Below are 13,183 nucleotides of genomic sequence, written 5' to 3'. Positions count from 1 at the left end.
AGTGGCTTCTCTGGCTTGAGCTGAGGCCAGGGACCAGAAGCGGGGAAAAGCTAAATTATTTCCGACTCACTTTCTGAGTCATAACAAAAATGGTGGAAAAAGCTTCAGAAGGGAAAGGGGGCTTCCAGTTTTTAAAAAAGCTTCGATATCACTTCAAAAAGATTATTTTAACAAAATTATTATGAACGAGTCATGTGAGCGACTCTATCCATGCCATATATATGGACTTCAGGGTCGTGTTATGGCACACCGAAACAGTTCCTAATTATAGACTCATAGAGTTGGAAGAGATCTTTGGACCATCCAGTCCAACCCCCTGCCAAGAAGCAGGAAAATGAACCACGGGGGCGCAATGGGTTAAACCTTTGTTCCTGCTGGACTGCTGACCTGAAGATTGAGTTGCTGACCTAAAGGTTGCCGGTTCAAATTCACGAGACAGGTTAAGCTCCTATCTGTCATCTCTAGTTTGTGGGGACATGAGAGAAGCATCCCAGCAGGATGGTATCACATCTGGGTGTCTCCTGGGCAGCATCTCTGTAGACGGCCAATTCTCTCATACCAAAAGCAACTTGCAGTATGTTTTCAAATTGATTCTGACACAACAACAAAAAAGCAGGAAAATCGCATTCAAAGCATCCCTGGGGATTGCAGGCTGGAACGGTCATCTAGTCCAGCCCACAGTTGAAGGGAGTCAGTGATCATTCAGCCAGTGCTTTGAAACCTCCCAATAAAGAGGGAGACTCCAATCCAAAAAGCCATTAGGACACTCTGCTTTTTACTTTCACCGAGTCCCCTTGCCCCACAATCCCAAAATAAATCTGCTCCGTCACAGCTGCACAGAGAAAAAGGCAGGGTATTATTAAATATAATAATAACAATAATAAGTAATAAAATTGAAAAATGTTCTGTTCCTGGTTTGAAAGTGGTATTCCTGTTTAAATGTGTGATCCTGACTTTGAAAGTTGTTCTACTCCAGATACAACATTTTCGTGACTTTTTTTTCGTGTCAGGAGTGACTTGAGAAACTGCAAGTCGCTTCTGGTGTGAGAGAATTGGCCGTCTGCAAGGACATTGCCCAAGGGATGCCCGGATGTTCAATAAACTGTCCACATTTTGGTGATAGAAATGACATTTATAACCCAGGAACAAAAATGATGTTACATAGTGTAATCATCATCATTATAGCTGTAGATACTTAGGGACGGGTCTCCTCCTGCCTCCGCAACCAACCTAGCAATTGGTTGCTGCCACCCCTTCATAGAGCTCCTTTAGCGGTTCAGACTAAAACCCAAAGTGGGTGGTCAATCCCCAGTAACACACTTTTGCCCTTGAGTTTATAATAGACTCGGTCTTCTCTAAACCCATGACTCCAAATGTCAGCGGTGCTCTGCCTTCTGGTTATCTAACTAGATTTTGAAAGATCTTAACAGCGGATGAAAATAACTCGTCTGGCTGCTGTGTCCCCGGTGAGTCTGTTTGCTTTTGCTGCCACTGCAAGTTTACTCTCATTCATTTTGAGTCTGGATTTAGGACCACACTTGAGACATCTTAGCCTATACATTGCATCCATAGAAATGTTGATTTTATATGTTTTATGATGACGCCTTTGTAACTGTGCTGTGACCCACTTCAAGTCATGAGGAGAGGCGGGTAAGAAATATAATAATAATAGTTTAGCTCCTAGTCTCTGAAAGTTCCAATAATGCACTAATTTGTGCTCAGAGCCAACCCAAAATAGTTAGTGACCTGAAGGAGAGAAATAAATAGAGAGATACCGATAAACATAGATATACATAGAGCAAGATATATAAATAGATATCAAATACAATTATATATCATGGGGGAGTGCCTGGTCGTGCAGTGGGTTAAACCACTGAGCTGCTGAGTTTGTTGACCAAAAGGTCACAGGTTCGAATCCGGGGAGCGGCATGAGCTTCCACTGTCAGCCCCAGCTTCTGCCAACCTAGCAGTTCAAAAACATGCAAATGTGAGTAGATGAATAGGTACCGCTCTGGCAGGAAGGTAACGGCGCTCCGTGCAGTCATGCTGGCCACATGACCTTGGAGGTGTCTATGGCTTAGAAATGGAGATGAGCACCAACCCCCAGAATCAGACACGACTGGACTTAATGTCAGGGGACAGCCTTTTACAATATCAGGGGATAAATTGGGATATACATCTAACTACGAATGCAATTAATTCTGTTAATTGGGTTTATAATGAGGGATACCTTATTGTAAACCCCACCCATATCTATGAATAATAAATAAACAACGAGCCCCTTACCAAGATGGCAATTATGCCTTTGTGTTTGTCTTCCACCAAATTGCACGTGACTTTGTTGCTGTAATAAGGGACTGGATACACAAACACACACAAATATAAAGTGAGAGTCTTAGAATTTAAAGCGGCCCCTAAAAGCCATCTAGACCAGTGTTTCTCAACCTCCCTAATATTTATTTATTTATTTGCAGCATTTATATACTGCTTTTCTCACCCCGAGGGGGACTCAAAGCGGTTCCTCATGTTGTGGTGACCCACAACCATAAAATTATTTTTGTTGCTACTTCATAACTGTAATTCTGCTACTTTTATGAATCATCATGTAAACATACAATACGCAGGATGTATTTTCATTCATTGGACCAAATTTGGCACAAATACCCAATACAGCCAAATTTGAATACTGCTGGGGACGGGAGGGATTGATTTTGTCATTCATGAGTTGTAGTTGCTGGGATTTATAGTTCACCTATAATCAAAGAGCATTCTGAACCACACCAATGATTGAATTGGGCTAGATTTCCCACTCAGAACCCCCATGACCAACAGAACATACTGTGTTTTCTGATAGTCTTTGGCGACCCCTCTGACACCTCCTCGTGACCCCCCCAGTGGTCCCGACCCCCAGGTTGAGAAACACTGACATAAGGCATGTATGGATATCTATCTATAGGTCCAATGGGCCGGAGGGCACTTGTTTGGCCAAAGAGGAAGAGAGGCTATGATAGAATGCGATGGGATGCAATGCCTCATGCATAGTTTGGGTTCTTCTTCCTCTTTTGAAATGTCAAGCTCCACTTTTTTGTGAGTTGCATGAATGCAGATGCTGTGTGTGTGTTCTTTTTTCAAGTGCATTTGTGGCTCCAGGGTCTTGCAGGCGAAAGGAAGCAGCCGGCTTTTGGGGAGGCCATTTGGCTTTAGTTGTATGCTAGGAAAAGGGAGTGAGTGCGCAGCTTGGGAAATTCAGAGGCAGGGGCTGAATGAGCAAATTCCCCAGATGCAAAAAGGAGAAGGAGAAGGAGGGCACCCTTTTCTGTTCCCCTTCGTGGAGGCAGAGGAGAGCTCATGTCATGTTTACCAGCAGAAAAGAATGTGTGTTTGTGCAATGCCTGAAAGCCCTGACATTCGGGGAAATCCTGCCCTGGTGATACCAAACTGAAAAGAAGCCAAGTCCATTAATGGTTTCAATTAGCACAATTAATCAGCTCATTAACGATAGATGCAAGTGTGATCTTCCCTCTGAGCTCAGCCTTGCGAGAAGGAGGAGGAGAGGGTGTTTGGCACATTTGCAGAACGAAGTGGCCGTAACGTTTAATTCATGCATATTTTCAGTGGCAGAATGCGACTCCACGAAACGGGCCTTGGTTTCAGAGAAGGTGACATGTCCTTTGTGAAAGAGGTAGCTGTGATGGCGGCATTCAAGGGAAGGTCCAGGGTTACAATTCTCCCTCCGAGCAAGAGGGTTCAGAGGTGGCCTCATGCGCAGCTGTGGATGCCTTTGTGCCACTAAGTGCTGCCATTAGTAGCCACAGCTTTCAGACAAAAGCAGTCTCCTTTCTATCCAGGATGATCTTGCATCCTTTTGCCTTCCTTCCTTCCCTCTGGCAAAGAAGGGCTGAGTGTTCCTCAGAGAGCTGAGAATGAAACTGACTATTTCTATGTCTGGCTGTGCTTTTGTGAGCACCTCGTGACCCATCCTGCTAAACACAGATGGCCTTATTAAGTTGGAGGCTTGCTGGAGTTTCCCCGGTCCTATTTGCATCATCAGCACTCACCTTGTAGATGGTGGGCTTGGGGCAAAGAGTTCCTACTGATAAGAACTAGCCAATAGTTCTCAACTTGTGGGTCCCCAGATGTTTTGGCCTTCAACTCCCAGAAATCCTAAAAGCTGGTAATCTGGCCAGGATTTCTGGGAATTGTAGGCCAAAACACCTGGGGGTCACTGGTTGAGAACCACTGACACAAAGAAAGGCTGCAGGGCGGGGGACATGGACCATGATGTGAAATTGCCTGATTTGTCTTTTAGCCAATTGAGCCTGACAAGTGATGACCCAAAAGGATGGCACAGCCCTGTGAAACTATAAAAGCAAATGTACTGTCTTACTTACTTAGGCAATCCCTCGTTGTCCAAGTAGGATTGTCTTTCAAGATCGGTGTACTGGTGGTGGGGTGCGTAGGTGATGGTGGAGCCCTATTCTTGACCTGCATATTCTCCCGCAGTGAGGGCATTGGTTTCCAGGTGGAAAGTGGTCCCAGTCGGGGTTGGCTTGACACGCCTTTCTCTTGGCACGTTTCTCTCTTTCGACCTCCATCTGTGCCTCTTCAAATTCTACAGCACTGCTGGTCACAGCTGACCTCCAGCTGGAGCACTCAAGGGCCAGAGCTTCCCAGTTCTCAGTGTCTATGCCAGAGTTTTTAAGGTTGGCTTTGAGCCCAGCTTTAAATCTCTTTTCGTGCCCACCAACATTTTATTTTCCGTTCTTGAGTTAGGAGTAGAGCAACTGCTTTGGGAGACGATGGTCGGGCATCCAGACAACGTGGCCGGTCAAGCGGAGTTGATGGCGGAGGACCATCGCTTCAATGCTGGTGGTCTTTGCTTCTTTCAGCATGCTGACATCTTCCCAGAGGCAACCCAGGTGGAATTGTTCTAGGATTTGCATGTGAGGTCTGTGGATAGTCCATGTCTCGCAGGCGTATAGCAGGGTTGGAAGGACAGTAGCTTTATAAACAAGCACCTTGGTATCCCTACGGATGCCCCAGTCCTCAAACACTCTCTGCTTCATTCGGAAAAATGCTGCACTTGCAGAGCTCAGGCGGTGTTGTATTTCAGTGTCAACGTTGACTTTTGTGGAGAGTTGGCTGCCAAGGTAATGGAAATGGGTTATGTACTCCTCAGGGGTCCCTCCGTTTTGGTGGCACCACTGGAGCTCCAGTTCTCTCTTCTGAGTTTTTCTTTCTGAGAGCAAGAAACGCCTGGTTATTTTGCTGTCTGTTTCTGTCTGTGGCTGCACCTTTTAAGAGATTGGGGTGCCACTTTCTGCCCCAATGGGAAATGAACCTGAAGCACATTGGACAGATGAGTTGAGGGGTAGAATCTCCTGGGCCCATCTCCAGGGCCCCCAGAGCAGCCCTTGTGAAAAGAATGGAAATTGACTTAGGAAGCAAGTGAAGGAAAGGAGCTGGAAGGACTTGAAAGGTGGATGGATCTCTTTGCTAGTCAATACTGCACAACAGCAAGAGTTTTAGGTAGGAAATTGGGAAGATGGGAGTAGAAGTTTCAAGATGCAGGACTTTAAGACCTAAAGAGAAGGGAAGAAAGGGAGAAATTGTGGGAATGAAGATAAATTAGAGAAGCTCTGAGAGTACAAAGAAGCAGAGAAGTGTGTGAATGAAAGTGTGCACATGCTTAGAAACTTCAGAAACATCAACTATATTATGATGATGTTGTTTATTTATAACCTGCTTTTTCAACTAAGAGGCTATAAAAAGGCAGTTGCATCTCATCCTGGTGGCACTATTTTCCTGTTGCACACCCATTAGTTTTGCTCCATCCAAAATAAATCTATTGCATTTTGATCTCCTTGCCTCTAGTGTCTGATTGAAATAGAGATACTAAGGGTTTTGGGGCAGCACCAACCTCAACATTTGGAAGGAAAAAGCAGGGCAATGGATAGCCCTGTCATGGCCCCTGTGTTAAAATTGTGCCATGTCCCCAGATACCCTCTTCTCCCTCTGGTCCATCTTCTTTGCTGCATATCTTCTTGGTACCTTACTGGATGCCATGTGCAAGGGGCACAGCTCCTTCCCAGTGCAGAGAGTGCTCTTGGCACACTTTTTCATTGTAACTGTCTCTCTCTTTTGCAGCGAGATGCCAAAGGCCAGTATCTGTTCGACCTCCTTTGCCATCACTTGAACCTCCTGGAGAAGGACTACTTTGGGATCCGCTTCGTAGACCCTGACAAGCAGCGGGTGAGTGCTGGGAAAGGGCTTGGCCAGAGGAGAAACCCAGGTGGAAGAACCCCCAAAAAAGCCAGAGAGAGGCTGCCCCAAGGTTTGGTGGGTCTATTTGCCCCTAAGCCAGTGGTTCTCAACCTGTGAGTCTCCAGATGTTTTCACCTTCAACTCTCAGAAATCTTAACAGCTGGTAAACTGGCTGGGATTTCTGGGAGTTGTAGGCCAAAATACCTGGAGACCCACAGGTTGAGAACCACTGCCCTAAGATATTAAAAAAAAGCCTATGTGCAGGTGGTTTTCCTTAGCCAGATGTGCTCAGGGTGGAGAATGTGACCTCTCCTCTCAAGGCAAGCATGGGCAAATCAGATTGAATATTCCTGTAGAAGTGACATTGTCAAACAATATGCCAGCCAGTTTCCACTCTCTCCATATGCTCCTGGTAGGGGATGCCTTCAAACCTACCCTTCAGTAATCCTGGTGGCAATATATTGGATCTGGCCAGGGTGAATGATCTCCTACATTTGGGGATGCTTATCTTTATCTTTGGAGAACAAGCCCTATGAAGAGTGGCTTAAAGAGCTGGGTATGTTTAGCCTGAAGAAGAGAAGGCTGAGAGAAGACATGATGAGGGCCATGTATAAATATGTGAGAGGAAGTCATAGAGAGGAGGGAGTGAACTAGTTTTCTGCTGTCCTGGAGACTAGGATGTGGAACAATGGCTTCAAACTATAAGAAAGGAGATTCCTTCTGAAAATTTGGAAGAACCTTCTGACTGTGAGAGCTGTTCAGCAGTGGAACTCTCTGCCCCAGAGTGTGGTGGAGGCTCCTCTGGAGGCTTTTAAACAGAGGCTGGATGGCCATCTATTGGGGGTGCTTTGAATGCAATTTTCCTGCTTTTTGGCAGAATGGGGTTGGACTGGATGGCCCATGAGGTCTCTTACAACTCTATGATTCTATGATAAGTAACCCACTGGAGTGAACAACATAATGCTGTTTGTGATTTCTGAGTATTTGCCCATTTTCGTCAGATGCAGCTCCACATCTCAGATCCAGTGCTTATAGCAGATTTAGCATTTACTTTGCAGTCAGGGGCCTTTGCTTGTTTTGTTTTGTAATTCTACATATATAATGTGTATTGGGGATGGCATTTAATTTCGCTGTACAATGTACAACGACTATAAAGTTATTCTATTCTATAACTGAGAGAAGGTGATACAAACTTCCAACCGCCCGTTGGATGTTTGGCCAGTGAGGTTGCGTTGATGAGAGCCCAAATATTCTTAGCTCATTTTTCCCTTACGTCTTCTTGAAAACATTATATTTCCTCCTCTTCTATTTCAGCACTGGTTGGAGTTCACGAAGTCTATTGTCAAGCAGATGCGATGTAAGTATTGTGTCTAACTTTGGGACTGAAGCATGGCTTTGATGCCATAAAGTGGGGGAAAGGGATAGCGGTGTTGTGTCATCTCCTGCTGCTAGACAACATCGTTTACAATTGGGTTTACAATTCTGTTACAATAATTATTGGGGATGACTTATTAGGATCACTAACTATCAGGGTATATAGATCATGAACTGTTAGGATCACAACCTATTTGGAGTAACTTCTGCACTCTGACAGACTTCTATACACACGTTTCACTCAACACTTCTCTCTAACAGTCACATCTCAACTGTCATTCTGTTTAAACCTGAACATTCTAAACTGTCACTGAACAATCACTTGACCTGCAGCCCCTCCCACTGCTTTAGGTATATAGAGATAAGGAAACTTACATCAAATAAGACATATTTATTTTTATTTATTTATTTCATATACTTGTACCCTGCCCTTCTCACCCCCGAGGGGGGACTCAGGATGGCCTCACAGCAAACACCATTCAGTGCCATCATAATTATCATTATGAACAATCAATAAATTCATTGTATTGTCGAAGGCTTTCATGGCTGCAATCACTGGGTGGTTGTAGGTTTTTCGGGCTATATGGCCATGTTCTAGAGGCATTTCCTCCTGACTTTCGTCTGCATCTATGGCAAGGGACCTCCCTACCTCTGAGGATGCTTGCCATAGATGCAGGCGAAACGTCAGGAGAGAATGCCTCTAGAACATGGCCATATAGCCCAAAAAACCTACAACAACCCAATAAATTCATTAAAACAAAACATTAAATAAACAGTCGTTAAAACACGCCAATTAAAATCCAGGTCTGGATCAATTCATTGTCACTTCAAAATTGCTTATGTCTTCTTCATACAGCCGCTGTTCAATGGTCAAATACAAGGTCCCACAGCCAAGTCTTGAGTTTCCTTCTAAAGGACAGGAGAGAAGTGGCCAGTCTGATGTCTTTGGGGAGGGAATTCCACAGACGGGGAGCCACTGTTGAGAAGGCCCTGTCTCTCGTCTCCACCAATCGCATTTGCAATGGTGGTGGGATCGAGAGCAGGGCCTTTCCAGATGATCTTAAACTTTGTGATGAGATATTAGTAGGAGATATGTTCGGACATGTAGTCTGGGCATGTAGTATATGCTTCAGGTTATAAAACGACACATTAAAATACACAAACATCATATAGAGGAGGATTGAGAAGGTTGCTTCCTCCTGGAGAGACCCTGTCTTGGCTCAATGGGGTCAGAGCTGTTCCTGTGGATAATGCTGACCCCTCAAAGAAGCCAGCCTGACATTGGTGCCCTTCTCTCCTGCAGCGCAGCCGCCCTTCACCATGTGCTTCCGGGTGAAGTTCTACCCCACGGATCCGGCCGCCCTGAAGGAGGAGATCACCAGGTAAGGGATCCCCCTTTGGGAGGAAAAGAGGGCTTCAGAAATTTCAGAAACAGAGCTCCAGATTGTAGCCTTCAGAAAGGAGTTGGTTTTGCAATGGATGTCTAGTTCTGGCTAGAAGGTCACCATGGAGGCCTGAATTCTCCAAAGACTGGGCTGCTAACATCCCTGAGTTACAAACATCCGACTTAGAAATGATTCACAGTTAAGAACAGGGTTGAGACAGCAAGAAGTGAGAAATCTAACCATCAGAAGGGAAATTCTGAAAGAGTTATTATCATGGGGAAAAGGGGTCTCCACTGACGCTTTCCCTCAAATCCTTATTTCCACAACAAGCTGGGCTTTAGCACAGCAGGTTAACGACCAGCTGCAGTAAATCTTGACAGTTTGAAGCCCAGGTCATGGTGAGCTCCTGGCCTTTAGCTCAGCTTCTGCCTACCTAGCAGTTTCAAAAACAGCAATGTGAATAGAGGTACTGCTTAGCAAGAATGTATTTAAGGCACCTATAAGGAAATGCCAGAAAAATGCCAGTGATTCCATCAAGGAGGAAATTTACAAACAAAGTTCCTTGGCAGAGAAAGTGGAGTGACAGCACCCCCCTGTGGAGTGACAGCACCCCCCAAGTGACAGCAAGTGGAGTGACAGCACCCCCCAAGCACAGCCTCCAAGATGCCGAAGATGGATATACCTCTATCTATGTACAGTTGTCTGTCTTGTTAGTGTATAACAACATTGAATGTTTGCCGTAAATTTGTTTATGCTCTGAATCCCCTTCAGGGTGAGAAGGCCAGAATATAAATATTGTAAATAAATAAATACAACCCTATAGAGTAGGCATGGGAAAACTTTGTCCCTACAGGTGTTTTGGACTTCAACTCCCACAATTCCTAACAACCTACCGGCTATTAGGAATTGTGGAAGTTGAAGTCCAAAACACCTGTAGGGACAAAATTTGCCCATGCCTGCTATAGAGTCTCTCTTGTTTGTAACTTGGGGATGGCCTGTACTTGCATCTTCAACAAGCTGCTGAACGTCCAAAGGGTCTTGCGAAAATTACCAGCTCCTGGGCCCCAAATGCCAACAGCATCCTGTCCTGAAATGACTGCAGCCTTTCTGTCTGAAGGACGAGGACAGCGGCCCATGAATAAGTTATGTTGTCTCTTTCCCAACACACACAGCACATCCGCACACAAACACCAACCCTCCTTGCCGTCTGCCAGGCATCCCACTTGGGAAAATGCCAGTCTGCCCGTTGTTTACTGGGCTGTGCTCCCCCCACATACACACATACACACCATAATGGGCTCTTCCTTCTTTCCTTCATTCAGTATTTAAGCTCTTTGGGGCATTGAGGAGAGGGATGTGTTGTCCATAAAAGGAAGGGCTGGGCTTCCTCTCCTCCCAAACCAAAAGCCTCTTAGATCAGTTGTTCTCAACCTGTGAACCCCTGGAAGTTTTGCCCTTTGCCTCCCAGAAATCCTAACAACTGGTAAACTGTCTGAGATTTATGAAAGTTGTAGGCCAAAACACCTGAGGACACACAGGTTGAGAAACGCTGTCATAGACAGATCGATCTCTAGCATTCCCTGCACTGACCAATGCCAACATGCACCCATTTTCCTGGATCGGTAGTGGACTTTGCTCCTTGGGACTGAATATGGGCCAAATGGCAAGGATTGGAGGGTGTGGAGATGCTGTCTTTTCTCCTTGGGGGGGAAGTCTCTACAGCCCTTGGTCACTCACAAGGAGATTGGATCATCAGCCAGAGCTGTCTAAGCAGAGAATGAGAGGCTTCCTGTCCCAGGAAGGATTTGGCCATGCAGTTCCTTACACTATGGAACAAGATTTGAAAAATGTTCTGTTCCTGGTTTGAAAGTGTTATTTCCAGTTTAGTTGTGCAGTCCTCACTTTGAAAGTAATTCTTATATTCATGAAACTTTGTTTTTGTAGCTGCAACAAACAGACTCATTGATCAGAGATTCATTGAACAATTAAAGCCAAATGTGTTCCAGGATGCCCTTCCTGCAAAGACTTTTTTTTTTTGCAGTTTAACAAACTTTTCCTATGCTTTTATGATAGAACTAATAAGGAAATGACATTAGTAATCCAGGAACAAAAATCATATCACATAGTGTAGTAATTGTTGTAATACTAATACTCCAATAATAATCATGCCATAATAATAATGCCATAATAATAATAATAATAATAATAATAATAATAATAATAATAATAATTGTGTCCGACATGTGATCCAATGCAACAATCTTGTCTGCTGTGGACTCATTCTGTTTCAAATAATAATAATACTATTAATAATAATAGCTATATTACAATCATGGAAAAAAGAGCATGAAAAAAAACGAAGTATGGATCGTCGATGTTGCAATCCCAGGTGACAGCAGGATTGACAAGAAGCAACTCAAAAAGCTTACACAATATGAGAATTTAAAGATCGAACTGCAGACTCTGGCACAAGCCAATAAAGGTGGTTCCAGTGGTGATCGGCACACTGGGGGCAGTGCCTAACGACCTTGGCCTGCACTTAAAAACAACTGGCGTAGACAAAATCACCATCTGTCATCTGCAAAAGGCTACCCTACTCAGATCTGCATGCATTATTCGCCGATACTTCACATAGTCCTAGACACTTCAGAAGTGTTCGACGTGTGATCCAATACAACAGCCAGCATAGTGATCTTGTTTGCTGTGTAGTAATCATGTTGTTTATCAAATAGGTATAATAGTAATAATAATGACATAATAATAATGCAATAATGCAGTAATAACAATGCAATAATAATAATAATATTAGTAGTAGTAGTAGTAGTAGTAGTAAAGAAATAATGACATTTCGTAGAAGTCAACTAATTATGAGGACTTGTGTTTTATTGTTTTTATTGTCTCTATTGTTTTTATATGGTTTATATTATATGTTAATGTTTTAATTATATTTTATGTTGTTGGGGGCATTGAATTTTGCCGATTGTAAATTGCCCTGAGTTGCTTCTGGACTGAGAAAGGTGGTATATAAATACGGCAAATAAATAAATAAATACATAAACAAACAAACAAATAATGTTGTTGACATGTTTACATACCTCGACCTTCAGATTGTTTAGAATTCTTAATTTTTAGAAGATCTTAGTAAGTAACCCACAGAGTGACGTTACCAGGGTGTTTTACTCTGCTCCTCCAGCCAATCATAAAGGACCTGGGCCAGAAGATCCCAAGGGATTTTTGTTGTTGTTGTTGTTGTGTCAGGAGTGACTTGAGAAACTGCAAGTCACTTCTGGTGTGAGAGAATTGGCCGTCTGCAAGGATGTTGCCCAGGGGACGCCTGGATGATTTGATGTTTTTATCCTCCTTGTGGGAGGCTTCTCTCATGTCCCTGCATGAGGAGCTGGAGCTGACAGAGGGAGCTCATCCTCGCTCTCCCCAGATTCGAACATGCGACCTGTCGGTCTTCAGTCCTGCTTGCACAGGGGTTTAACCCACTGTGCCACCGGGGGCTCCATCCCAAAGGATGATCTGATAAATCTTGCCACTTTTTTGGGTGCAGATCTCTTTGCATGTGGCTTGGTCCCTCCAGAGACAGTGCTTCCCAAGGAAGCCCACTGCCCTAGGAACCAGCTCATTTGCGTTGCAGATTTTTATGCTAATCAGTAGCTCCAGCCTCTGCTCTGCTGTGCACCCAGGAGACCTCGATTTAAATGCAAAACGGGCAGCGAAACAGCCTCTGTCTCCGACAGATATTCAGCCGCATGCAATATGCTAATTGGGAATGCTCTGGGTCAGCGCCCGCCCTGGACGTCCGTTCATTCGTTTGCAAGGATGATAATAATCAGGGGGATGGCAACAGCCCTCAATGCCGAGCAAGGGGCAGACCTGAGTGGCTCTTCGATGGTCTGGATCATCTGGCATTCGTTTGATCCAGTGGCTTCTTTGCCATGTTATTATCTCCCAACTGCAGGTGAAAAGGATTTGGAAGAGAAGGGAAGTGCCATCCTTGCAACCAAGCAGTTTTTGTCCAGAAATGTAAAGCGGGAGCAGATCTAATTTTAGAGCCTATGTCTGTAAATTAATGTAGGTCAACCCTATTTCTTATGGGTTGGAAAGGCAGGAAATGGAACAGGAGCCTCACTGATGGATGATGATGGCCTTAG

General features: G+C 44.4%; 1 protein-coding gene across 5 annotated transcripts in view; it reads left to right on the top strand.

Moving 5' to 3' along the window:
- The window catches only part of FRMD5 (FERM domain containing 5), a 105,717-nt gene that overhangs the window by 68,261 nt on the left and 24,273 nt on the right, over positions 1-13,183 (top strand). For 4 of the 5 annotated variants that reach the window (XM_067471370.1, XM_060755425.2, XM_067471371.1 and 1 more), the window contains exons 2-4: positions 6,148-6,252; positions 7,579-7,621; positions 8,942-9,020. In XM_067471370.1, the coding sequence (XP_067327471.1) occupies positions 6,148-6,252; positions 7,579-7,621; positions 8,942-9,020 (227 nt within the window). Of the gene's footprint in view, positions 1-6,147; positions 6,253-7,578; positions 7,622-8,941; positions 9,021-13,183 lie in introns of those variants that run through there. The other variant, XM_060755429.2, reaches the window with a different exon arrangement.

Source organism: Anolis sagrei, chromosome 9, assembly GCF_037176765.1.
Source record: "Anolis sagrei isolate rAnoSag1 chromosome 9, rAnoSag1.mat, whole genome shotgun sequence".
Taxonomy (NCBI): Eukaryota; Metazoa; Chordata; class Lepidosauria; order Squamata; family Dactyloidae; genus Anolis; species Anolis sagrei.
Note: the sequence above shows the minus strand (reverse complement) of the source record. Positions and strands in the feature narration are given on the sequence as shown.